The sequence below is a fragment of the Bombyx mori genome, chromosome 5 (genome assembly GCF_030269925.1).
Source record: "Bombyx mori chromosome 5, ASM3026992v2".
Taxonomy (NCBI): Eukaryota; Metazoa; Arthropoda; class Insecta; order Lepidoptera; family Bombycidae; genus Bombyx; species Bombyx mori.
In genome coordinates, this window is record NC_085111.1 from 1,222,745 (window position 1) to 1,249,928 (window position 27,184).

The following is a 27,184-nucleotide window of genomic DNA, read 5'->3' on the forward strand; positions in this document are numbered from 1 at the left end:
TTTGAAAAAAAATTAGGGATCCTTAGTATAACTGCAATAATGTAACCCAAGGTGTAAAAAAATTACCTAATATATTCTTTACATCGCGTGCCTGCGAAAACTATTAATGATAGAATAAAATAATGTACTACGACTTTGTAGAACACATTATTATTTACAAAAAGTGTCGTGACAGCATATGTCTAACTATTATAGTTGTGCCACAATAAGTGTTCTTTTATTTAAAAAATAAAACAAGGTCATTGAATTTTTTGTTAAAGACCCGAGCGGAGCCGCAGCGGGCCGCTAGTATAATATAAGATTATTTACATACAACGAGGAATGTCATACCGTTAGTCCAAGGTGCGCTACGCTGTTATCGTGCATATGCCTTAGTCCCAGTAGCAGTTGCCTGATGATAGAGGCAACCCGTCGCTCAGGATAGGAAGGAACCCGCAGGAGTCCGTCCCTGAGTAGCTCCCCTCCCGCCGCCAGCTCCGTGACCAGCGCCACGGTGTGGTCATGCTCGTGCGCTCCGTACAGCCGGATCAGATGCCGGTCGTTGAGCAGGTTCATGATGTCTATCTCGTTCTTCATGAATGGCTTCAGTTCGGAATGACCGTGCATTATTTTCGCAGCGTAGTTGCGTCCTGATCAAATATATTGCTCGATTAGTATTGTTATTGGAAGATGAAATAAAAGTTCTTAAACCTTATCTTTGTTTTTATTGCTTAGATGGGTGGACGAGCTCACAGCCCGCCTGGTGTTAAGTGGTTACTGGAGCCCATAGACATCTATAACGTAAATGCGCCACCCACCTTGAGATATAAGTTCTAAGGTCTCAGTATAGTTACAACGGCTGCTCCACCCTTCAAACCGAAACGCATTACTATGTGAGGTTTATAGGGAGATGAAGGAAGAGGAGGCGTGTGCGTTGGTTGTTTGTTGCGTGTTGTCCTCCATAAACCTCATCGGAGCGGTCAACACTACGTATAATCACATGTTTATTCGCGTCAGCAACCGCGGTGGATCGCTGCACGTTAACCACTGACTGACTAACGTATGCTGCTCATTACTAGATGCACAATAACTGCATAGTAAGCTAAGCGGGGCGGGGTGATATTCCCCTACAGCTGCTTCACGGCAGAAATATGCGGGATGGTGGTACCTACCCAGACAAAGAGGTCCTACCACCAGTAAGCCCATAGACATCACGACGTGAACATTGCTACCACAACAAGGTCGAAATCTCAATTATATTTCACAACGTCTGTCCCCTACCCTTCAAACCAGAAGATATTACTGTCTTAGGACGGTGCAGTGTGTAAGTCACTTCCAGGTTCAAGTCCCAAATACAAATATTCCGGTATACGGTAGGTAGCGGCTTGGCTCTGCCCCTGGCATTGCTGAAGTCCATGGGCGACGATAACCACTCACCATCAGGTGGGCCGTATGCTCGTCTGCTAACAAGGGCAATAAAAAAAATACTTATGCAAAATGCGCTTTTAGAGGCTGTTAGGAATCGGGCACACGTCTTTATCATCAGGTTTTAGAAAGAATAGAAAGTATAGGATGTCGCTGGAGTACTGACCGGTGAGTCTCTCGGCCGCGTGGTACACGGCGCCCTGGACTCCGCGGCCCAGCTCGTCGCCCAGGTCGTACTGGTCTCCGAACGGCTTCGTGCTGGCCTTCACGCGGGGCGGGTGCTCGCGGATCCTGTTGATCACGATATACTCATCAGCTTTAAGTACTACTTTGCATTAAGAAAATTTCAAATAATGTAATCAGTTCAGTTTAATGTAATCAAATAATAATTGAAATTTCTACTAGAATTTTTTTTTCTATTTCCACATATAGATAGGCATGGAATAAATAGTACATTGTGCACCAAGGGAGAAAAGTTTGACATTTCCTCCCGCGTGTAAAATGGCAAGTACGCGGGATCAAATGTCCTACTTTTTTCCCATACAATTTTTTCTCCTTCCAGGTCGAAAGTTCGACATTGTTATAAACTTAGCACCCGTGGAGTACCGAGCCGGGGTTCAGGGGCGAAATCCTGGTTGGGGGTAGGGGGGGGGGCGGAGCCCCCCACTCATAAAAAAAACAATTTAACTTTTTCTTAATTTTTAAATAAACTACTACTACTAATTGAATAAGAACTGTCTGATTAACTCATCTTTGTTTAATACTTCACTATTAAATTTTATTGCCTTTTGTTTATTTCACTTTTACACTAAACACAATATTGCAAATTACCCGAGCACAACAATGGCGGAGAATTTTAGGTGCGTGAGAGCAGACGTAGACACTAACGCGCATGCGCATTTGTCCAGCAGTACCCAGGGAGGAAAAGTTAGACTTTCTTCCCTGTACAGCGGGAGGAAAAACGAACTTTCGGCGTCGGTAGGAGAAAAAAATTATTTTCAATTTATTTTACTAACTTATTCCTTAGTATCAATGTGAAATATTTCGCTGTGGTATGTACTACTGTCCTTAGCAAGAGTCTAAGATTCAGAGATTAGATTTAGAGATTTAGATTTAGAGTATCATCATTTTTCCGTTTCAAATCATTGCTGCGTCACAGAAGTGTCCGCTTCAAGAACTGCACTTTTAAGTACGTAATTGTGTGAATAGAACCAGTACCTGTCAGCGTATTCATATTCGTCTTCCTCTACGTGCAGCATGGCCGAGGAGCTGACAGAGCCGGCCACGTTCCTCGCGGACACGGAGTACAGACCCTCGTCCTTCAGGATCGCGTCTTTGATCACCAGCACCGTCGTGTCCGGCTCGATGAACTGTATCTGATGATGTCGGATGGTGAACAGCAAATGTAGCGATCGTGAAACGAAACACTTTGTGAGTAAGTATATCCTTTTTTTTTATTGCTTTGGTGGGTGGACGAGTTACGGTCCACCTGGTGTTAAGTGGTTACCGGAGCCCGTAGATATCTAAAACGTAAATGCCGAAATCGCCTTACTGCTTCACGGCAGAAATAGGCAGGATGGTGGTATCTACACAAGACGTCCTACCACTAGTAAATCATTGTCCAATTTTAAATAAATCATGCTTAACGGATAAGACGTCCGGTGCATTCGTGTTGAGGCGATGCACCGGTGTTCGAATCTCAGGCGGGTACCAATTTTTCTAATGAAATACGTACTCAACAAATGTTCACGATTGATTTCCACGGTGAAGGAATAACATCGTGTAATAAAAATGAAACCCGCAAAATTATAATTTGCGTAATTACTGGTGGTAGGACCTCTTGTGAGTCCGCGCGGGTAGGTACCACCACCCTGCCTATTTCTGCCGTGAAGCAGTAATGCGTTTCGGTTTGAAGGGCGGGGGCAGCCGTTGTAACTATGCTTGAGACCTTAGAACTGATATTTCAAGGTGGGTGGCGCATTTACGTTGTAGATGTCTATGGGCTCCAGTAACCACTTAACACCAGGTGGGCTGTGAGCTCGTCCACCCACCTAAGCAATAAAAAAAAACCCTATTTTTTTTTACTAAACATAATATTCAATATATGATTTCGTACCTTGATTCTGGAGCTCGGTGCCAATGGCTGCCAATCCTTGTACCATTTAATATCAGGATACGGCACTCCCGTGACTCTGGCCTCCAGTCGGACGGTCCTCCTCTGCAGCACCACTGTCTCCTCAGGTCTGCGTATGAAGGTGGGATACTCTGCTAGTTCCAGCCGGACTCGCTGTCGAGCCTGACCGTGCTCGTTGGTGGCGACGGCTTCGTACCAGCCAGCATCACGTTCCAGCATCCTGGAGAAACGGGTACAATTTTTTTTACTAACTTAAATTAGCAGATATGGTTATCGGAGCCCATTTTGACATAATAATAAAGAGCGGGTAATATTTTATTTATTTATTTAATCGATGAGTGAATGAGCTCGCGAACCATCTGGTAATAAATACTGTTACTAAATTCTACTGAATTACAAGTTAATACTGTATTAGCCACTTAAAACACTTCACAAACACTTTAAAATTCTCAATTCACTTCTTCCGCTTCGCTTCAGGCGATCCATTTGCGGTTTCGCTTCGAGTAGTTCCGATTACTGACTAACTGCATGCCATTTCTGCATCGCTGTTATTTATAGCCGTTACTACTTCCCTAGAATTATCGAGAATATTCCACACATTTCGAGTACTGTGTTTTCTGCTATTTGACAATAGATGGCGTTATACTCCTCGAGCGGTGTAGATGTTACTAGATATTCGTTCGGATATTCGGCGATAGATGGCGTTACTCTTACCGGCGTAACAATACTTAGCTAAGCCCATTGACATTACAACGTGAATACCGCTACCTACACTGAGACATGAAATGAAAGTTTTAATTGAAGCCTTGAGTGACTACCTCCATTGTTGAAATAGGCAGGATAGTGGTGCTCACTGGTTCGGGCTCACAATTTGACCTGCCATTAGTAAAGTGGTAAATAGTTAACGCGACTTACTTATTGATGAACAGCGTGGCTTGGCCGTTCCTCGTGTAACTCCAGTCGTATCTGCCGCCTATTTCGATCGGTTCATCATTGAAGAAGTACGTCATCTTGGGCTTCGGGTAGCCGTAGACGAACCAGAACAGGTTGACATTGTGTCCCTTGACCCCGTACTGCGAGTCATGCTCCTGACGCAGGAAGCGAGGAGCCTGAGCGTACCCGTCATGGGGCGGACGCTCGATATCGAAGTCCCTAGGGAAGTAAGGCGAGGTCTCCGGGCGGAAGTCGATGCCGGGCTCTAGGTAGGGGACGAACTTCGGAGGGTCGGGCTCCAGCTTGGCGCGGTGCGTGATGGCGAAGGGCGAGGGATCGCTGACCCCGTATTTGTTTTCGACGCGGATGCGGAACTTGTAGTCGCGGAAGGGCTCGAGGTTGCGGATGTCGCACACACACGAGCGCAGCCCCGTGCGGGCGGTGAACCAGTCGCCGTCAGGGACCTCACACATCTCCACCTGCATGACAACACATGCTTCGTCAGACCATGTCAGAGTCAACATAATCTATACTAATATTATAAAGAGGACAGATTTGATTGTTTGTATTGAATAGGCTCCGAAACTACTGAACCGATTTGAAAAATTCTTTCACTGTTTGGAAGCTACACTATTCCCGAGTGTCATAGGCTATAATGTTTTTTGAATAAAATTAGGGATCCTTACTAAAACTCCAATAATGTAACCCACAGTGTAAAAAAATTACCTAAAATATTCTTTACATGGCGTGCCCTGCGAAAACTATTGATGATAGAATAAACTAATGTACTACGACTTTGTAGAACACATTATTATTCACAAAAAGTGTCGCGACAGCATATGTCTAACTATTATAGTTGTGCCACAACACAAGTGTTCTTTTATTTAAAAAAATAAAACAACGTCAAATATCGTTGAAATTTTTGTTAAAGACCCGAGCGGAGCCGGAGCGGGCCGCTAATATAAAATATTATATCATGGGGACTTTGATTTATCATCCAAGTCCCCAATTCGGTGTAATATTTTGAATGTTCCTTTTATTTCTCTAATTTTTTGAAGTCGTGGTGACTTAAAGGATAAGACGCCCGGGTTTTTGTATCAAGCGATGCGACTGTGCCGGTGTTCACATATTGTAGTAATGTGATAGGTACTTAATACATCACGGATAACTTCCACGATGAAGCAGTAAGGTCTTATGATGAAATGAAACCCGCAAATATTTTAATTTTGCGTAATTGATAACTGGTATGAAGTCGTCTAGTTTGAGTATATACAAGCCTCGAATAAAAACATTTGGGCCGTCGCGTCGCCGCGTCGATCTACCAAGAAATCGCTCTTGCTTGGTAGAAGACATTGCTTTTGTCATCGACTACAAACTGATAAGTTTTAAAAAAAATGTTATTACCTTATAACCTTTATTAAAATGGAAAATAGTGACCTGATATGTGACCGGGAAGCGAGGTCCATGAGGGATGGACGGCTTCCAGGACAAGGTGAGGTGCCTATCGGTCATGCGCGAGATGATGGGCCGGTCAGCCAGGGGCATGGGGATGCCGGTCTTCTTCATCTTATCGAAGTCAGAGTACTGGTCCGAGATTGGACGTTTGCTTGCGTGCGGCTCCATACCTGGTGGAAATTCAATCACTGACTCACTGATTTATTCATCAGACGATCATCGACCGGGCTGGAGCACTAGAGATGTCCCCTAATCGAACAGCATCAGACACGAGTCATACGAAGCGGGTGTCAAACCTTCTTAATATAAACATTAAATACCTTTAAATTTAAGTGATATCTATATATCGACTCATCCGCAGAACAAAGTCCGATGTGATCATAGAGCAAAAACGAGTTATATAGCTAGGCGCAATAAGGGATACGAACTCTACGGACGTGTGTTTTTGGAATTTTTGTATCTCATTTAGTTTCGGAAATATATAATTGAATAACGTTCTATCTGTCGTTAGCTCCGCATAAAAACGTACGGAGTGATCAAGCGTCGGCCCACACGGAGCGGCCGCACTGTTCGTTCGTCAGTCCGGCCGCTGTTCGTTGGACTTGTTGGAGAGAGGGCGTCTTTGTGTCAAACGCTTAGGTTTTTATTGTTTGATTTTAAATTAATAATGTAATACGTATTTTGCTCGATAAAAGATATTTTTAGACATGTCACGATCACGGAAAATATTGAATATGCTTAAGGCTGATACAGAAGACCCTGACCTTAGTTCATCATTTTCTAATGTAGCCGCTGTTCATATGGAGAAAAATGTAAATAATATTAAGTTGCAAACTTTTCAGTTGTATTATTTCATAATTCACACGCTATTAAGTTCTAAATTAATTTTTTTTATCTATATTGCTTTTTTGTTTCAATAAGTGCTTGTAGTCGATAGATGTTTTTATAAGACGTTTTTTGACGAATAGGTAATGAACCGCATATTTAATGCAAAAAGACAATTGGCGTAATGCATATTCACAGGAGTAATCAATCTTTCTATAATAATTAACTGTTAAAAATAAAAGCGTTATGAAATATTAGGACGATATTTTACGAACACTATTGAACCTCTAAGCGTTCTATGTGAATATGGGACATTTTTTTACGAACTCTGTGACGCGATTTGTTGGTTCGTTAGTAAGATGAGACGTTGTTACTGGGATAATGAAATCAGTTAGGACGTTAATCGTGTAAAAAAGTTGTTAAATATAACGATTTTTTATTTAAATGTTGTTAAATTATTTCTGTATAATTAAATTGTTTTGCAAAACACATAAATATAAATAGTATTTTATAAATTGTCATAAAAATATGAGTTTTTTAAAATTTTCAGTTGTAAATGATGATGATACTTGTAAGACATACAAACGTCACCTTTGCCTCCTGGACCAGTAGAAATCAGTCAGGAACTAGCTGATGTATTGGAAAAATGCTACATGAAGATAGTGGGACCAAGGAAATTACCTGCGACAGCTCAGTACCTAATCTCGTGCTTGATGTATCTGCCTTGGATGCTTACAGCAACCAACCTAGTATATTTTCTTTGAAAGTGCCTTTAAGTTACGAAAATTTACCACATATACAGCTTGAAGATTTAGAAGATCACCACAGATGTACTCCGTTCAATTTAGAACTGTCAGTACCAGCACTCATGCAATCTCCTACTAATATCCATTCGATCTGCAACACCGTATTCTGCCCTAATCATGTATCATGACCCTGAAAAATACAACACTAAAGCCATAAAAGAACGCCAGTATCGTGACATTGTCAACTGAAACTTCAATCTAGGTTTTCATACTCCCAAAAAGGATTAGTGCGAGGAATGTCACGTTTTTCGATTGAATAAAAATCCAACTGACCAAGAGAAAAAAGCTTTTCAATAACACCAGACAAATAAGAAGGCAAGGCATTTAAAAAGCCTAGATAAAAAAGATGCTGAGGAGTCAAACGGAAACATGGTTACTGCTGTTTGATTTTGAAAAGTTTTACAGTGTCCTCTAAGCAATATAAATATATTTTACTATAACAGAAAGCTATCTTCTTTTAACTTTACGGTTTTTGATATGGGTAAAAAGAAGGCCATTTGCTATTTGTGGGATGAATCTGTGGAAAAACGTGGAGCAAACGAGGTAAGCAGTTGCCTCTTAAATTTTATACAGACTAATGTTGAACAAGGGACCAAGGAGTTCCGCTTTTGGTCAGACAATTGTGCTGGCCAAAATTGTAATCGCTTTGTATATTCATTATACATTTATGCCGCAAAAAAGTTCAACATATACATTACACACCGGTTTTTACAGAAAGGGCATACCTAAAATGAGGGGGACAGTATCCACTCTGTCATCAAGAGAGCTTCTCAAACCAAAACTATATATACCCCTCATTAATGGCGTTTATTAGTAAGATGGGCCAAGAATGAAGGAGAACCCTATGTTGTTTGAAACGTAACCCAGGATGACGTATTCGACTTTAAAAGTCTTGTTAATAATAAGGTTTAGATCAAAGACATTAAGGGCAAGAAGATTAACTGGAATAACATCCCAACAAATTTGTTTTTTAAATATGATCTAACTAAACCTGATTATGATATTTTAGTAATTCGTAGTAATACGAGGAACTCGGTACAAGCTGAACTAAAAGCTGCATATTCTGGACCTATTATGATTCCTGCTGCGAAATATAAAGATTTAATGGATATGTGCCGCTCAGAACTTATTCCCTTAGAGGAACTGCATACTTTAACTCTTTGCCACATCACACTGTAACTGTTACTGCTTCTGAAGAATCGGATGATAATCTATCGGAATAATTTTATCTAGTGTCTGCTTCCTCTTTTTATTCCTTCTAATTTAGCGAAGCAATGTTAATTATAATATTTAATGTTTGTCTACATGCCATTTCATTGCTATTAAGTATGTGCACCAGTTATAAGTCTAGGTTACTATGTAAGACTGATTGATTAATAATAATTATGAAGGCTGATTATTATAGATTAGTGATTAGTAGATTAGTTCTACGATTAGTGAGTAGATAGTTTACTGGTGGTAGGACCTCTTGTGAGTCCGCACGGGTAGGTACCACCACCCCGCCTATTTCTGTCGTGAAGCAGTAATGCGTTTCGGTTTGAAGGGTGGGGCAGCCGTTGTAACTATACTGAGATCTTAGAACTTATATCTCAAGGTGGGTGGCGCATTTACGTTGTAGATGTCTATGGGCTCCAGTAATCACTTAACACCAGGTGGGCTGTGAGCTCGTCCACCCATCTAAGCAATAAAAAAAAACTTTGAGACTGCTGATTTTAATGTTGTTATTATAAAAAAAAAATAGTTTTATTATCTTCGTCCGCGTCTGCGTCCTGCAATGTTCTAATTGATACATGAACCTGTAAGTTTTTTGTAATTTTTAGTGTTATGATTGCTGTTTATGATGATTCTTTATACCAGTTTTGAGATTTTTTCACTTAATAAAAGATTTTAAATAATTACTATCTTTTTTATTTAGTTATATAGGAGGGCAGTGATGATATGAGGAACGTTATGTTTAAATATTTCAAGGTTGTTATTTACGTAGGACTCATTAGTAGTTAGTAATTCCAAAGAAAACCGACTCATGTTAATATAGAACGTCATTTAATTTACATGTGTCCATAAAACAACGTGTAACGTTCACTAAGGACCCTCGCTGTTTTGCCATAAAACGTCTTATGTTAATATAGAACTCACTATCTCCAGAAATAAAAGAATAACAGTTATAAACTACATAGTATTTAACAAAGCTGAGACGTAGTAACAACATACCAAAAAATTTAAACAACAAGTCGCACCGTTTAAAAGTTACACAAGTCAACAACTTCTTTAACCTCTACTGAAAACTATCAATCCTACAGATAGGACTATATTCTGCGGATGAGTCGATATTTAAATAAAATTAGAGTATCTGTTTGTAGTATTGAAATAACCGCTTTTTAATACATGCATATGAATATCTACGGTACATACACCAAAATAACATTTTTTACAATTTTTATTTGTCTGTCTGTCTGTTTGTTCCAGCTAATCTCGGGAACGGTTGGACCGATTTTGATGATACTTTCATTAATATGTAGCTGATGATATAAGGAGTAACTTAGGCTACTTTTTTAGATTAGCTTTGCCCGCGGCGTCACCCGCAGTTATTGTCGTACCGCGCGCAACATGGCGGGCTTCGCCTATCAATAATAAAATTTAATGTTTCCGAAGCGAAGCGAGGGCGGGTCGCTATTGAACATAAAAGATAACGATTTTGAATTTTCATCATGAAGGAATTGCGATGCCAAATAAAATTGACAAAATATGGCATAGCTGTAATGCTTCTGCACTGAAGGTCACGTTATGGTCAAAAGGTCCATGAGGGTTCGCAGTGGGGTGCTGTCTCTTACTGTCATAGGTGAGCTGTGCTGTGCAGGAGGCTTCCCCGTGAGGGTTGGTGAGGGTGCAGCGGTAGGTGCCCACGTCGCAGGGCTCCACGCGGCTCAGGTTCAGCCGCAGCAGCCCCGTGCTCTCCTTGTCCATGCGGATCCGGTCCGAAGGGAACAGCTTCTCGTCATTGCGATACCTTACCAGAACAATCATACTGTGACTAGCTGTTCACTTTTACTGTTAAAGCTGGTTTTTTTAATACGCTTTTATTGGCTTCAGACGTATGTATCTTTGAACATGATTTTGACTCCCTTTAAAACGTCGGATTAACTCGAAACTTGGTATACTTATTAAGGACCGATGACAATTCAATATTAAAAAAAAACTGAAAAAGAAAAAAAATGAAAAAATTGAAATTTAACTAAAAAATGAAAAATGAATGATAGTTTAAAAAAACTTTCAAAATACGCTTTTATAGAAAATCCAATTCAAAAATAAAAAGTAAAATTTAATAAATTTGAATTAAAAATAGTGTAAGAAAAAAATATATGGTAAAAAAGCGTGGGGTGCTTGGTACCTATCAGTAGTTATAAATATTTTATGAACAGATATGAGTAGAAGGGCTATTTTGATAATATTCTGAAAAGCACCCCACGTTTTTTTACAATAAAATAATCTTTTCTTTCACTATTTTTAATTCAAATTTATTAACATTTATTTTCTATTGTTTAGTTGGATTTTCTATAAAAGCGTATTTTGTTAGTTTTTTAAGCTATTTTTTTTTCGTTACAGTGTCTACTTGTTCTAGATAAGATAAGATCATCGTCTTATTTTCTTATCGAACACACCCACTAAATCGTACTTATTTTCGCATCAAATAAGCAATGAGCCTTCTGAGTATTGTATTGAAGAGAAATGGTTTATCTATACTAATATATAAATCTACAATGGTTTTTACGAATGTTCGGTATAACTACTGAATCATGCATTCGATTGACTTGAAACTTGGTATCCATGTAGAAAATACATGTACTTAATGGATAGGCTAATATTTATATGAGTGTTTGACTCCCTAATAATAATGACAATAAATAATAATGTTAATTTTAAATGCCTAGCGAAGCGGCCGAGTACGGCTAGTATTTTTTTTTTTATTGCTTATATGTATGGACGAGCTCACAGCCCACCTGGTATTAAGCGGTTACTGGAGCCCATAGAAATCTACAAAGTAAATGCGCCTCCCACCTTGAGATATAAGTTCTAAGGTCTCAGTATAGTAACAACGGCTGCCCCGCCCTTCAAACCGAAACGCATTACTGCTTCACGGCAGAAATAGGCAGGGCGGTGGTACCTACCCGCGCGGACTCACAAGAGGTCCTAGCACCAGTAAAGAAATTCTATAATTTAAACAGAATGTTTAAACGCATCACACCATTGCACGTCGGGTTCTGGGGAGCCGGTGGCGCAGGCGGTGAACTTGGCGCTCATGCCGCGAAGCACCTCGATGTCTCCGATCTTCTTCAGGAACGACGGAGGCTCCACCTTCTGCTGCCTGGCGCTAGAGTAAACGAAATAATATAATGTAATTTTTTCTCCTACCTACGCCGAAAGTTCGGTTTTCCTCCCGCTGAACAGCGAAGAAAGTGTAACTTTTTCTTTCTGGGTACTGACAAGTGCGCATGCGCGTTAGTGTCTAAGTCTGCTCTCACGCACCTAAAATTCTCCGCCATTGTTGTGCTCGGGTAATTTGCAATATTGTGTTTAGTGTAAAAGTAAAATAAACAAAAGGCAATCAAATTTAATACTGAAGTATTAAAAGGTGAGTTCATCAGACAGTTCCTATTCAATAAGTAGTATTTTATTAAAAAAAAAAAAACAGTTTTTTTTTTTTATGAGTATGGGGGGGCTCCGCGGAACATCCTGACATAAAAACTTTTCTAGAACTTCATTCTTTATTAGTTTCGAGAAATATTATATTCGTTAATTTGTTAGACAATTTAAATAAAACACTGGCGGTAGGATCTTTTGAGAGTCCGCGCGGGTAGGTACCACCACCCTGCCTATTTCTGCCGTGAAGCGGTAATGCGTTTCGGTTTGAAGGGTGGGGCAACCGTTGTAACTATACTGAGACTTTAGAACTTATATCTCAAGGTGGGTGGTGGCATTTACGTTGCAGATGTCTATGGGTTCCAGTAACCACTTAACACCAGGTGGGCTGTGAGCTCGTCCACCCATTTAAGCAATAAAATAAAAAAAATTTAGAGTTCTGTGCAAGTCAGACGTGTCTTCGGCTAAAGCAGTATATCGTAAAAAAAACCACTCACATCTTATCAACGACTTCGAGACTAGCCTGGCACTCGGCTTCGCCCTCCCTGTTCTTGGCGACGCACTTGTACACTCCAGCGTCGTCCGGTCCGATATCTCTGACGTACAGACAGGCAGCGTCGCCGTCGCGTTTGATGTTATATTTGTCGGAGTGCTTCAGAAGAACTCCGTCCTTGTACCAGGAGATGTCGGGGAAGGGGATGCCGAACACGCGAGCAGGGAATTTGGCGTCGAATGTCGGTAACTGTAAAACGTATTTACATGTTATGTAATTGAATACTATACTATACTAATATACTATAATATACTATACTAATATAAAAAAGTACAGTGGTTTTTACGGATGTTCCATTATAACTACTGAATCATGCATCCGATTGACTTGAAACTTGGTGTCCATGTAGAAAATATATGTACTTAATGGACAGGCTAATATTTATATGAGTGTTGGACTCCCTATATCGGTTGCGGGGGCGTTAATGATGAGAATCTTTGTGGGGGTGAGAAATAATAATGTTAATTTTAAATGCCCAGCGAAGCGGACGGGTACAGCTAGTAATCTATATTATTTGACAACTTCTATAAACCAAGCAAATATTAAATGAGAGCCAGAATTTCGTAATGCATCATTAAAAATCATTCATTAATATTATTGATTGTGGAGTTTGATGTGCACAAAAGAACCGAGAAACAAATGAAGTGTAGGTACTAAGTGTAAATTGTGTTATGCGTGAGCTTTAGCGTGCTGTCTATGATTTTTTTTGTATGTTTGTCTGCAGATCCATAGCCTTTAAGGCAAATTAACAAATGACCCTTTTTTATATTGCATTTATTAATGATGAAAATCCTTCTGGCATATATTACCTGCTGCAGGTCAGTGAACCGCTGGGAGAAGGTGGGTGCTTGGTAAACCTTCTTAACGGTGATCTTGCCTTCAGAGCTGTCCTCACCCAGAGGGTTGACCAGCTTCACGGAGTACACCCCCGCGTCCGGCAGCTCCACAGGGTTTATTTCTAGACCCACCTTTAAAATAAATTGTAAATAGATTAATTCACTTTTGTTTACATCAATATTGTTATATTGTAATATCGAGTACAATGCTTGGAGAAGTTATCCAATGAATCAATGAATGATATCAATGAATATCAATAAATGAATTAATCTATATAATGTCAGTAGCGCTGACTTGCATTGGATATAGGAAATCGGGAGAAGTGAGTTAAGTAACTGGACTATCCTTTGGTAATTTTTTTGATTCATTTGGTTATGATTGAGCGCTTTATTAATATAACTTCACACACATTACTAGTGGCAGGACGTCTTGTGAGTCCGCACGGGTAGGTACCACCACCCTGCCTATTTCTACCGTGAAGCGTTTCGGTTTGAAGAGTGGGGCAGCCGTTGTAACTATACTGAGAGCTTAGAACTCATATCTCTAGTTGGGTGGCATTTACTTTGCAGATGTCTATGGCTTCGGTAGCAACTTAACAACGCGTGGGCCGTGAGCTCATCCACCTATTTAAGCAATAAATAAATAAAAACATATATTGTATATTTATAAATATGTACTGTAATATAGTTAAAAGAGTAATGATATTAGTAGCCTTATTTATATTACGAAGTACAGGCTAATAAGACTTCCGATGTCAATGTTGTAGTTCAGTTTTATTTGAAGACCTCACCCGTTTCCCGTCGCACGTGAGCAGGATCTTCTCGTCTGGCTTCAAGGGTTGTCCGTCCTTAGTCCACGTGACCTCGGGGACAGGGTTGCCGACGAAGGGCGCGGTCACCGAGAGAGGCTGTCCCTCCGCTGCCGTCACATCCCTGAGGCCGTGGATGAACTGCGGCCGCTCTTGTGGGTTCGAGTCGTCCTGGCGACCTGGCGACAACATGCAACTGGACATCAGTGAAACGCAACTAGTTTCTCTATTGTCAGATGAAATTAAGGCTCTTTGTATTTGAATCTTCTTTTATATGAATAAAAAGCTATTCTTATTGTTACGCCGGTAACAATACCGCCATCTGTCATCAAACAGCAGAACCTAAGATTAAAAAAACTAGTAATGTCAAGAACGCTCGAGAAGTTTAACGCCATCTATTATCAAATAGCGGAAATACACATCAAACGACTGGTACTACCAGGAATGTTCTCGATAACTGTAGACTTGTCGTGGCGATTATAAAAGCGTTACAGAGATGACACGAAGGCAGCTAGTAAGCTAAACAGCGAACGGAACACCTGAAGCGAAGCGAAACAAGTGGATTGCGAAAATTGTAAGTGTTTCATAAGTGTTTTAAGTGTTAAATCGAGTTTTAATTTGTTCTTCAGTGAAAGTTTTATTAGTCCAGAGCCCCAGCGCGTAACATTATTTATTGGTGTAAGATACTCACTGGACACGGTCAGGTCTGCTTCAGACTTGGTCTCGCCCTTGTCATTGTTGGCGACGACTCCGTATCGTCCAGCGTCGGATGGCGTAGCGGCCGCGATGAGCAGCGCGTGTGTCCCGTCTGGCTGTGACACCACACGAATACGGACGCCGTCCGGAACCAACTCTTTACCGTCAAGTGTCCTAGAATAACAGTAAATAAATACGTTATCTATATATTAATACGTGAAAGAAAAACTTTGTATCCCTTTTTACGTAAATTGCGCGGACGGAGGAGTATGATTTTTCCTACACTTATAGAGAATATAGTGAAGAAGTTCAGAATGCTAATATTTTTTAAATTATGCCTAAAAATACATTAAATCAATAAAAAAAACATTACACACACTACCACGTATTTGACGCACACACGCATGCATACTATTTATTTATTGTCAAACTTTTGTTCTTGACGTCCGTGGTCAAATTGAGAATAGATTAAATATTGTTTGTCTTTATTAATATTTTTCTATAGTGTAGTCTTGGCGAAATTTGTGATTATAGAAGTATAATAGTCTTTGAAAATAGAATAATAATAGTGTACAAACTTATAATTTCAATTAATTATAGTCGAATTTCGACTATCGGGCGACCACTAGTTGACACAGATACACATAATTTTTTGTCAATTAATTGATTATGAATTTTTATTAATTCGTTAAGTCTTACCATTTGATAGTAGGTGGCGGATGTCCAAGCACCTTGACTTCCAGTCTGACCGGGAATCCTTCAATGACCTTGGTAGGTTGTAGTTCTGCTATGAAGGCTGGTTTCCGCTCCTTTTGAGTTACGTCGACATTCGCCTTTGAACCGACCTGTTTAGAGAGAGAGACAGAATATGCTTTATTATACACCAAACTAAATAAAAATGTAATAGGCGGTCTTATCGCTAAGAACAATTTATTTTAGACAACCGTCAGATGAACAAGAATCACTTCAGGAAATAAATTAACCGCGGTGTACATATTATTAGTTGTATTTTTTTTTACATATTTAGTTTCTCCGCCTCCTCGGGATAGCGTATGGTGTAAATTGAAGACATGAGTGGATGAAGGAGTTAAGTACCACTTTTAGATTTTTGAGTTTTTAAATTGAACGAAGATGTTGTGTGCCTATAAACCATATTAGACTTTAAATCTCCGAGTTTAAAGGCTATTTTTAGAAATCGCATGTGATGAAGGAAAATTACAAGTATCAAAAGCCGTTGTTGCCCGTTATCTCAAAATTAACAAATTGTATCATATCCCCTTGATCCACTCGTGACTTCCATGCGTAGCGTTAAAAGAGAGAGAAGACAACGAAGTCGAAACACTCCAGGTAATTAAGAAAAATACTATGTTGAAAGGACAGTTGTCTCAGCTCTCCATTGAATACAATGAAGTTCTTGAGACTAACAAGAAATTACAAAATGTTGTAGACGGCTTCGATCAGTGCAGCGGTGAGTATGTTGAGTCGCTCCAACTCTCAGCTGAACTGAAAGTCAAACTTTCTCAGGCACATGATTGTATCTCTAATTTACAGTTAGAGATAACAAATCTAAAAGCCCAAAAAACACAGAGCCTGTACTCGGAACTGATCGAGAGTGAACCAGCTTCGGGAACAGTGATCACCACCTCTGAGTGTGACATACCTACAATAGATTTGACTGGTGGTGACTCCGATAGTACACATTCCTCTCGATTAATTCTTAGTAAGAAAAATTATAAGAGATTCACTAAATTAAATAAGTTTATAAATAAAACGCAGCAACTATTGAAATCTAGAAAATCTATTAATTATATGAAAACTATATGCAAAGAACGAAATGCACTGCGTACAAAACTAAATACTTCACTTGAAAAATTACAATATGTTCATCACAATCATGAGTTAGAAATAGAAAAGTTAACCTCACAAATAAATTCATTGAAAACAGATTTGGACAGTGTTACTAAAAATTATGAATATGCCCAAAAGGACATATGTGAACATATATCGGTGATGGATAATCTGCTTGATTTATGTAATAATAATAAAGAGCGATTTGAATCTTTGACATTACAATATGCTAATTGCAAGTGCCACTGCTCTATATCAGGTTCTCCACTACCAGACCATTCCAATAGTCAAAATCAATATTCTATTTCTACCTGTAAGCCCGTTGTAAACAATATAATTAAACCTTTGCTTACAACAAACATTATTAAAATATTCAGTGATGAACTAGGGAAAAATATGGGTGTAGCGCTGAATGATCTGTGTTCGGGACAATCTGTGATAAATTATTGTATGCCAGGGGCTTCATGTACCCACATCCTTAATAAAATTTTAAAAGTGACTCATTGCCCAAACACAACAATAATTATAATGATTGGGAGAAGGGGAAATGCAGATATAAGAGATATAAAATATCAAATAAATCAATTATTAACACTACAGGTGAAAAAGATCATTATGTTTGCATTTCCATTTATTCAGAGTATGCCAGCGGAAAACAAAATGAGACATAGTATTAATGATTTTATGCAAACAATTTCAAATGTAAATAATTATTATGTCACGACACCATGCAAGTCACAAAATATATTTTACACTATTGACATTAATTGCATGATAAAAGATAAATGTATTAGTATGACAAAACCTAACAAATACTATTTAGGTAGCTACAATTTTAGACAAGTAGCAAACTCGCTACATTATTTTTTACACATTTATCTAGCCATGAATTTGGCTAATCAACCTACTGCTTCTTTTGAGCAGGAAAAAAATATGACATCTATTAATTTGGAATCCGTTCCAAGTAATTTAAATTAAATACTAAGACAACAGAGTTTACCTCTTGCAGTAAATATGATTTATTTGGACACAGCCCATCAACAAATACTGTTTCTTTGAAAACAACTGTGATCAACCTGGTGCATCAGAACTTACAAGGTTTGATGGGTAAAGAACTTGAAATTGATTTGTTTCTAGATTACAACAAAGTCAACTTTCTATGTGTAACTGAACATTGGCTTAAAAAATATGAATTAAATTGTAATTTTAAAAATCACCAGGTTATGAGTTCCTTCTGCAGAGAGAATGCTATACGAGGAGGCTCTCTTATCATTGTTAATAAAGATTATAAATGTAAGGAACGTAGAGACATTGTGAGCCTCTCTGTGGAACGGATTATTGAAATGGCATGTGTAGAGCTTGAGCGATTCATTGTTGTAAGTGTGTACAGGCCCCCGAATTCGTTATATGATTCTTTTGAAAATATATTGGAACATGTTTTATTAAAGCTCTCTGTTTCTAATAAACATATTTTTATCTGTGGTGATTTTAATATAAATTTATTAGAAAATACAAATGCCACTATTAGATTCAGAACATTGTTAAAATCATATAACCTTAGCAATTTATTTTCAGAGCCCACAAGAAAAACTAGCACATCGGCAACCTGTATAGATAATATTTTCACAAACGTAAAACCTTTGCATAAATATATTATTAATCATTTAAGTTCAGACCACAGTGGACAATTCATATCTTTTAAAATTAAATCTGTTACAGATGTTAATAGTTCAAGAAACCTACAGTTTGTTCCTATTAATATTAGACGTATGGAGAAGTTTAGAGGTAAAGTTTTGGCAAGAATTGCGAATGTTTGTTATAGTGAAGATCCTAATGTTCACTACATGGATTTATTTAATTGCATTAATGATGAATTTAGTGCCATCTTTACTTCTAAAACTCTGATCTTACATAATAAAAGATCATTCAATGAATGGGCGACTGTTGGAATTCACAAAAGTAGGCAGAGATTATATGACCTTTATCATGAAAAATCCTATAATCATAATAAGTCATTTCATGAGTATGTCTGTAAATATTCCAAGCTTTTTAAAAAAGTCTGTACATTGGCCAAGTCATTGCACTTAGGCAAACTTATAAAAAATGCACCTGACAAAATTAAAATGACTTGGAATATCATTAATAGGGAGACTGGGAATGTCAGAAACAGCAATGCTGAATCAATTTTGAAAATCAATGATAAAATAATAACTTCTCATCAAGAAGTGGCCAGTGCTTTTGAGCGCTACTTTGCTGATATCCCAGCTTCTACTACAAAATCTTTAATTTCATCTCCTACCGTCGCCGAATCATTACTGCAAGATCATGTTGATGAATGCAGTGTTAACTTTAAGTTCACAAATATTGCTATAAAGGACATAATTGATAATTTCAAGACCATTAATATTAAAAAAACTGGTGATTTATGGGGAATATCAATTAAGGTTATAAAATCCATTATTGATATAATCGCACCTTACCTTGCTACAATATTTAATGACTGTATTTATAATGGTGTGTTTCCTGATCTAATGAAATATAGTAAAATAATACCTCTGTTTAAATCTGGTAGTACTTTTGACCCCACTAACTTTAGACCCATTTCAGTACTACCTACATTGAGTAAAATTTTTGAAAAAATTATTTTGGAACAGCTTTTGAACCATTTCTATTCCAATAACCTGCTTCATAACAAACAATATGGATTCACTAGAGGTCGTTCGACTATTGATGCAGGTGTAGATCTTATTAAAAATATTTTTCAGGCTTGGGAGGAATCGCATAATGCCCTTGGGGTATTCTGCGACTTATCTAAAGCTTTTGATTGTGTTGAGCATAATACATTGTTGAGGAAATTACACCATTATGGTATTAGGGGCGTTTCATTAGAACTTATTAAATCTTATTTATCCGGAAGAATCCAAAAGGTAGACGTTAAAGGAAAGAGATCTTCCGGTGTCTTACTTAATATGGGTGTTCCTCAGGGTTCCATATTGGGTCCCTTCTTATTTCTTGTGTATATCAATGATTTACCAAAGTTTATTGAAACCCGTCACGAGGTCGTATTATTCGCTGATGATACATCCTTATTGTTTAAAATTAAACGACAATTGGAAGATTATGACGATGTGAATGATGCTATCTCGCGCGTGGTACATTGGTTTAGTGTTAATAATCTGTTATTAAATAACAAAAAAACAAAATGTATAAAATTTACCACACCCAATGTTAGACAAGTAGACACTAATATCATTGTAAGTGGAGAGACACTGGAGCTTGTTGATTCGACAGTTTTTCTTGGTATAACAGTTGATTCCAGGCTGCAGTGGGGTCCTCACATATGCAAGTTAGCGAATAGACTTAGTTCTGCAGCGTTTGCGGTAAAAAAAATACGAACGTATACTGATGAAGATACGGCACGTCTAGTTTATTTCAGTTATTTTCATAGTGTTATGTCCTATGGCATTTTGCTGTGGGGCAATGCTGCCGATGTCGAAACGATTTTCATCCTGCAGAAGAGGGCTATTCGTGCTATTTATAATATGCACCCGAGGGAATCCTTGAGGGACAAGTTTAAGGAAATCAAAATTCTAACTTTAGCGTCCCAATACATTTTTGAAAATTTATTGTACGTGCGTAAAAACATTGTAGAATTCCCCAGAGTCTGCGATTTGCATAATGTGAACACTAGGAACAAACATAGGCTTGCGTTACCGGCGGCTCGAATTAAGAAAATAAGCAACTCTTTCAGGGGGCTGGGTGTACAACTTTTCAACAAGATCCCACAAAACGTTCAACTACTACCTGTTCATAGATTTAAGAAAACTGTCAAGGAACGTTTGTGCAACAAGGCCTATTATAAAGTTAAGGATTTTTTACTAGATGGCACTACGTGGGAATGAGGCGTTCGCTCCTGGCCTTTTCATTTTTCATTATTATTATTATTTATTTGAATTGTATTTTTTTGACTTGTCTTTTTGTATACTGTAAATATGTTATCATGTTTAAAAAAAAAAAAAAGAAGAAAATAGTTGAGAAAATACATAAAAAAGCCCGCTGAGTTTGTTTCGCCGGTTCTTCTCAGGACTGTGGCTTTTTTGGAACCGGTGGTAGAGTTAACATTTTCTTTTACATTTTGACATTCAACAAGTGTGTTTTTGATGACATCCAAGTTGAAATAAATGATTTTGAATTTGAATTTGAATTTGAATTAGCTATATTTCACGCTGCACCGCTACGCCGTAGTACGTAGCAGCGCTACGCTGTACTACTACAGGACTACAGGATTTTAGCTACGATGCTACGGGCTTCGTGTATCAGATCAGATACGAGTTTTAATTAGGGATGTTACTTTACGTTTTTTTTCATAGAAGTAAATTAAATATTGAATATAATAAATGCGATAAATAGGCAAGCTAGTTAGTTTCAGTCTTCAGCTGTTATTGTGGATATTTTTCGATGGACGGTAGAGGTAACCTTGAGTTTATACACGATGCATCGGATATTTAAATCGAACCAATGTATTTCAAGTTGGATATATAACCTCTCCGAGTTTGTTGGTGACGGTGAGTGAGTAGACTCCAGCATCTTCCGGCTTGCAGTTGTCGATGCTGAGACCGACGACTCCGCCCGGCTGATTGATGAAGTTGATCGCCTGTGATGGACGGACCGGCAAGCCTAAGGAATGACGTGACGCGTGAAGGGATATTGTAAAAAATTGTTTTGTATCTGCATTAGGACGAGTTCTTGGTTCATTCAGTGTTGAGTGATTAGCAGAACACGTAGGCTTCCGCCTAACTCGAGATATGAGGTTGAAGTGTTGATTATACAGTATAATGGTAGTTCTATCCTTCAAGACCATAAGTCATTGACTGCTTCGGGACAGAAGTGCCATGACAATACCCACCCATGCGGGCTTACAATACCACTAGCAAAGATGAAAATTTAAAATTTTTGCAAGTTATATTCTAGTAGATAGTCTTTCGGATAATCATATGCGACTTAAGAACGGGGATGGGGTTCAAGTCATTATGCAGTGTGTACATAGAGGACATTTTTCCGCAGTAAATTATTATCAACCAACAAATGGTTTCGTTAGAACTTGAAAAAGTTGAGACTTAATTACATACCGTCCTTGAACCACTTGACTTCTGGCGCTGGGAAGGCCATCACCCTGGCTTCTAGTTTCAATGGCTGACCCACTACTGCCTTTACGTCTTCTAGCTCTTGACTGAACGATGGCTTCCTTGGTGTAGCTATACAAATAGGATTTGATGAAATGAAAATAGTTAGACCGGTGATTCTTTCATGAACAAAGACAAATTGGATTCTATTAACATAGGAGAATATATATCTTGGACCTTGAAAATATACAAATATTTTGAAATACTATTAACTTAAAAAAGAACGTAACGTGAAATCCGACTGATAACTTCTTAATAATTGAACTACCATATACATATTAGTAAATAGATACCGCATTTTCCTTTTAAAATTAAAATAATTAAAATTGTGTTTTGCCAGCCCTATCAAAAGTTTTCAATATTGCTAAAGTAGTAAGTACTCACGATTAACAGCGACTGCACACAAAGCCGAGTTGTCACCGTTAGGGTTGGATATGACCAGTTTATACGCTCCGCAGTCGGAGGGGGTCACTTCAGCGATGTTCAGTTTGACCCAGCCCTCGGCCAGAGCTGACTGCTTCACGTGATCGTCGTCTGCGGGAATCGGAACACCGTCTTTGTACCTGCAAGTCCGGAAATAACACCATGAATATGCTCAGGAATGCCTTTGCACCTGTAGGTCATTTGAATATTCTAGATAGCAACGATTCACGATTTAATGTTTCAAGGGACGTTAGTTCGTCTGGTGTTTGATCAGGCTACATACAGATAGGCAAAACAGTTATGTACCTTTTTTTACTAAAATTTTTAACAAACTTATTTTATAATATTAGTTAAAAAAGGGTGCGTGTACTTATGTACGCGCGTAAGAAGTTATACTTTTTTTTTTATTTAAATTTTATTCAATTTGAAAAAAAAATCGATTATACAACATCCTCAAACACGCATATTGGACATCCCTTTTCTTGACATAGTATAAATTCGGTAATTCTCGGTACGGTTCGGAAAGTTCATCTGCGGCTATATTCAGACTCGCCAAGTTACGTCGGTCGTATTGTAATGAGCGATTTAGTGGGCAACTTCATTTCTGTTATTTTTATGTCACGGTGCACGCGCATCGTAAAATTTCACTCTCATAAATTTTTCATAACGCGCCTAAAGAAGTATAACTTCAAAAGTTAGTAAAAAATGGCAAAAAAGGTTTTTTCTCTAGCATCTTCACATGAAAATGTGGCAATGACAGAACAAAAGAGAAAATATAACACTTGAGGTGTCACAGATTACGATCGATTTTAATAAAATTTGTGTGATAAAAGGAAGAAACAAGAATATTCCTTTGCGTACATAAAAAATGGGCAACACTAGTCAATAATTGCAAATCAACATTTTTTTTATAATTGGCCCCTAAGCTCCATTATGTTTTTGGTTCCAACGACACAGGCTAGACATCTTATGTTTCTCAAGCTCGTTTCGGTAAAGTATACCCAATTTATTTCATAAATGAACACCAATAATTTAATAGGTACACCATTAGAAGGAATAGTTTCCGCCGGATATTTTTAAGCTGTGTACGTAATACATACCAAGTGGCAGTTGGAGTAGGGCTGCCGTCGATCTTAGCCTTCAGCTCGAGAGGTTCCCCTTCGTCAACGTCCTTCTGCCTGTCCAGACGGTGTGTGAACCCTGGGGCTAGCTGCGCTAACGTTATCTGAGCTTCGCAAGACGCCTCACCGGCCAAGTTCAACGCGCGAACTTTGTACTAGAGTTAATAATTATGAACAAGAATTTAATGAAAGTTGATTAATAATAATTATATAGTAACATTATTTAGATACGTGATAATTTGAGTATTAAATTACGGGATATACTATAGAATTTTTTATTACTTAAACTCGTGAACGAACTCAGGTACTACCTGATGATAAGTAGTTACCGGAGCCCGTAAATATCAACAACATTAATTCAAACCGAAACGCATTACTGCTTCACGGCAGAAATAGGCAGGGTAGTGGTACCTACCCGATCGAACTCACAAGACGTTCTACCACCAGTAATTACGCAAATTATAAATTTGCGGGTTTGGTTTTTACTGCACGATGTTATACCTTCACCGTGGTGTCAATCGTGAACATTTGTTAAGTATGTATGTCATTAGAAAAATTGGTACCCGCCTGCGGGATTCGAACCGCGGGAATCGCTAGATACGCATGCACCGGACGTCTTATCCTCTAAGGCACGACGATTTCATTTCACAATTCAAGAGAAAATCTTACACCGTCATTACCTTTCCAGTATCGTCACTATTGAAGTGCTTGATGTCCAGCTCGCTGTCAACCTGACCACCGACTTCCGTGGTGACGGTGTGACGGTCATCGTTGGTTATCTCCTTGCCGTTCACGTACCACTTCACCTCCGGTTTCGGTTCGCCGTCGCAGCGCACCTTCAGCGTGCAATCATCGTAGTCTTTCACCGTTTGCTTCTTCAAAGGCTTAGTGAAGATTGGCTCGCCGGCTGTGGAGCAAAAAAGCAGTCCCACTTTTATTGCTTAGATGGGTAGGAGAGCTCACAGCCCACCCGGTGTTAAGTGGTCACTGGAGCCCATAGACATCTACGACGTAAATGCGCCACCCACCTTGAAATATCAGTTCTAAGGTCTCAAGTATAGTTACAACGGCTGCCCCGCCCTTCAAACCGAAACGCATTACTGCTTCACGGCAGAAATAGGCAGGGTGGTGGTACCTACCCGCGCGGACTCACAAGAGGTCCTACCACCAGTTATCTTCCCCGTACTTACCCTTTTAATGAGGATATCTAAAACTGCGATCAATTATTGATGATCTTTAACTGGTCATTCATGATGGTTGATGTGCGAAGGCGTTAAAGTCAAAAAGGATGCTCTGGAGTCATGATCTGCACGTAACTGAATATAATGGATGAGCACCCTCTAGATGTACCGCATGTTCTCAAGAATGTGGTACTACCATAGTAACGGGTCGAGGATTATGTTAATTATTTTTACAATCAATAAGGGTGATATCAATTCAAATTTATTTTTAGTTAACAATATGTGAAATGTAGTTAAAAAAAACTCAAATACTTAATCAAACTTTTATTCATTCTGCTGGTACCGGTCAAGACATTAGCGAAACGAAGATTAAAAAAGTATATTCTATACTTAATGCGTGGGCAAATTTTCAAGCTCATTTTGAAGTCGACGATAATGAAGTTCAAAGATGTAAACCAATACGTACGTAAGACAATGAAAAATATTAGAAATAAACCCAATTGTTTGATGCTACAATTTTGGATAAAAATATTGTAGAAAGAAACATTGACTCACTGCGTATGATGAGCTTAGCTTGTTGGGCGGTTTCACCGATCTCGTTCTTGGCTGTCAGCGTGTATACACCAGCGTCGTCCATTCCGACCTTCTTAACAGTGAGCTGATACTTCTCAGCATCTTTGTCTTCGCTTATCTCGATGTGAGACGATGGTTTGATAACGTATCCGTCTTTACTCCTGTGAGAATTAGCATTAAAGTTAGGAAGTCGCAAGGGTCGAATCAGTACCAGTGCTCCTGCTGTTGGGAAGTTATCCTGTACCAAGTTATCCAGTTCTATTGACATATTAAGTTCCATTACACGATTTTAGTAGTTAGCGGTTTTATCGGTTGAGTTATTTGAGCTTTATCAGAAGATAGTCAAAAAGTTTGCTGAGACCTTAGAACTCAGGTCTCGAGGAACGTGACTAACGTCGTGTAATAAAAGGTATGATAAGCCTGCACGTGTATGCACCATGCCGATTTCTCCTCTTTCCTTCTCTTCATCTCTCTTCCCTTCTCCTTCTCATGCATGCCGGTTTGATGGGTGAGGCAGCCTTTAAATTACACAATTGAGACTTCAACCTCATGTCTGTGGACTAATCACTTAGGAACAGATAGGCTTTGAACTCGTTCAGAAATTTACGTAACCTGAATTTTGTCTTTAACGTCTTTTTGACAATGCGTATTTTATGGTTGGAAGTGGCATGGCTGTACACTCTTCGTCCGTTTGTGGATGCTCTTCTGAAGATAGAAAAATGTGTGATCATTTACCACTGAATCTCAGCAATGGGGTTAGCTCGGACGTTGGCAACGAAGGTGGTCTCCTCATAAGGTACGGCAGAAACATCCTTGAGACCTTCGATCTCTGGTCTCAGCAGAATGTCGAGACGAGCAGAACTTTCACCAACACCGTATTTGTTCTTAGCTTGGATGGTATAGTTACCGGTATCAGCATGGCGACCTTGGAGAAAGAATCAATATATTTTATTAACAAAGACTGATTAGAATATTTATAAAATGTAATCTCTCCCTCGTTTTTTTAAGGATGGCAATTGGCTTCTTGCGATGCCACTGTTGCCATTGTCGAGTTTGTTCGAATCCAAAGACATACGTATTCTATTACATAAAAATTATATGGAGCGAAATGTGAAAAAGTTGATTTATTTTAAGCTATGATCAACTGGGATGAAATTAAAGGCTCAGTAATGGTGGTTATGTACTGTTATTTCAGTGGCCTTTTTGGAAGAATTTGAGAAACCACGCTTAGTGGCATTGTTTCGTTTTTCCACATTTGTGGACTTTCACAAATGTTAAGCAGTTAACTTAACCACCATTATTATGCGTTTAAGCCTAAATACTAAATTAACAAAATAAAGCAATTCCCACAACTTTGATTTTTGCATACCCGTCAATAGGTCCATAATGTAATTTGTCGTTTGACCATTCAAAACTAGACCTCTATGCCCCGTAGCCCATTTGTTGTAAACAAACATAATCTTACCAGTGGGAATTTGCAGGGTGAAAGTGCACTCTTTCAAACCATGTTCAATATCCTTTGTATCGGCTGACGTCACGATTGTAGCGTCGGGAGTCAATTCTACTCCGTTAAGAAGCCACGACACATGTGGTTGAGGGTCCGCTGTACAAACAGCTTGGAGACTGACGGGCTCCCGTTGAAGAATGCGCTGGGCTTCTAGAGGTTGCGTAAACTTTGGCTTGCGGAGCTCACTTTCGGCTGTGAATTGTTTGGAATTATTAGATATAATTATGTGAGAATCATTCATATGTACTATGGTAATAAA

General features: G+C 38.7%; 1 protein-coding gene across 3 annotated transcripts in view; it reads right to left on the bottom strand.

Moving 5' to 3' along the window:
- LOC101746244 (obscurin) overlaps nt 1-27,184 on the bottom strand; it is a 124,064-nt gene that overhangs the window by 8,435 nt on the left and 88,445 nt on the right. For all 3 annotated transcript variants that reach the window (XM_038010883.2, XM_062668513.1, XM_038010894.2), the window contains 21 exons: nt 26,884-27,117; nt 26,154-26,343; nt 25,401-25,579; nt 24,345-24,571; nt 23,644-23,819; nt 22,505-22,683; nt 22,067-22,192; nt 21,481-21,614; nt 15,789-15,934; nt 15,085-15,263; nt 14,376-14,572; nt 13,558-13,716; nt 12,693-12,937; nt 11,801-11,926; nt 10,389-10,564; nt 5,909-6,096; nt 4,454-4,950; nt 3,521-3,758; nt 2,623-2,780; nt 1,571-1,695; nt 331-629 (listed from right to left, as the gene is read on the bottom strand). In XM_038010883.2, coding sequence (XP_037866811.1) covers nt 331-629; nt 1,571-1,695; nt 2,623-2,780; nt 3,521-3,758; nt 4,454-4,950; nt 5,909-6,096; nt 10,389-10,564; nt 11,801-11,926; nt 12,693-12,937; nt 13,558-13,716; nt 14,376-14,572; nt 15,085-15,263; nt 15,789-15,934; nt 21,481-21,614; nt 22,067-22,192; nt 22,505-22,683; nt 23,644-23,819; nt 24,345-24,571; nt 25,401-25,579; nt 26,154-26,343; nt 26,884-27,117 — 4,178 coding nt within the window. The remainder of the gene's footprint in view (nt 1-330; nt 630-1,570; nt 1,696-2,622; nt 2,781-3,520; nt 3,759-4,453; nt 4,951-5,908; nt 6,097-10,388; nt 10,565-11,800; nt 11,927-12,692; nt 12,938-13,557; nt 13,717-14,375; nt 14,573-15,084; nt 15,264-15,788; nt 15,935-21,480; nt 21,615-22,066; nt 22,193-22,504; nt 22,684-23,643; nt 23,820-24,344; nt 24,572-25,400; nt 25,580-26,153; nt 26,344-26,883; nt 27,118-27,184) is intronic.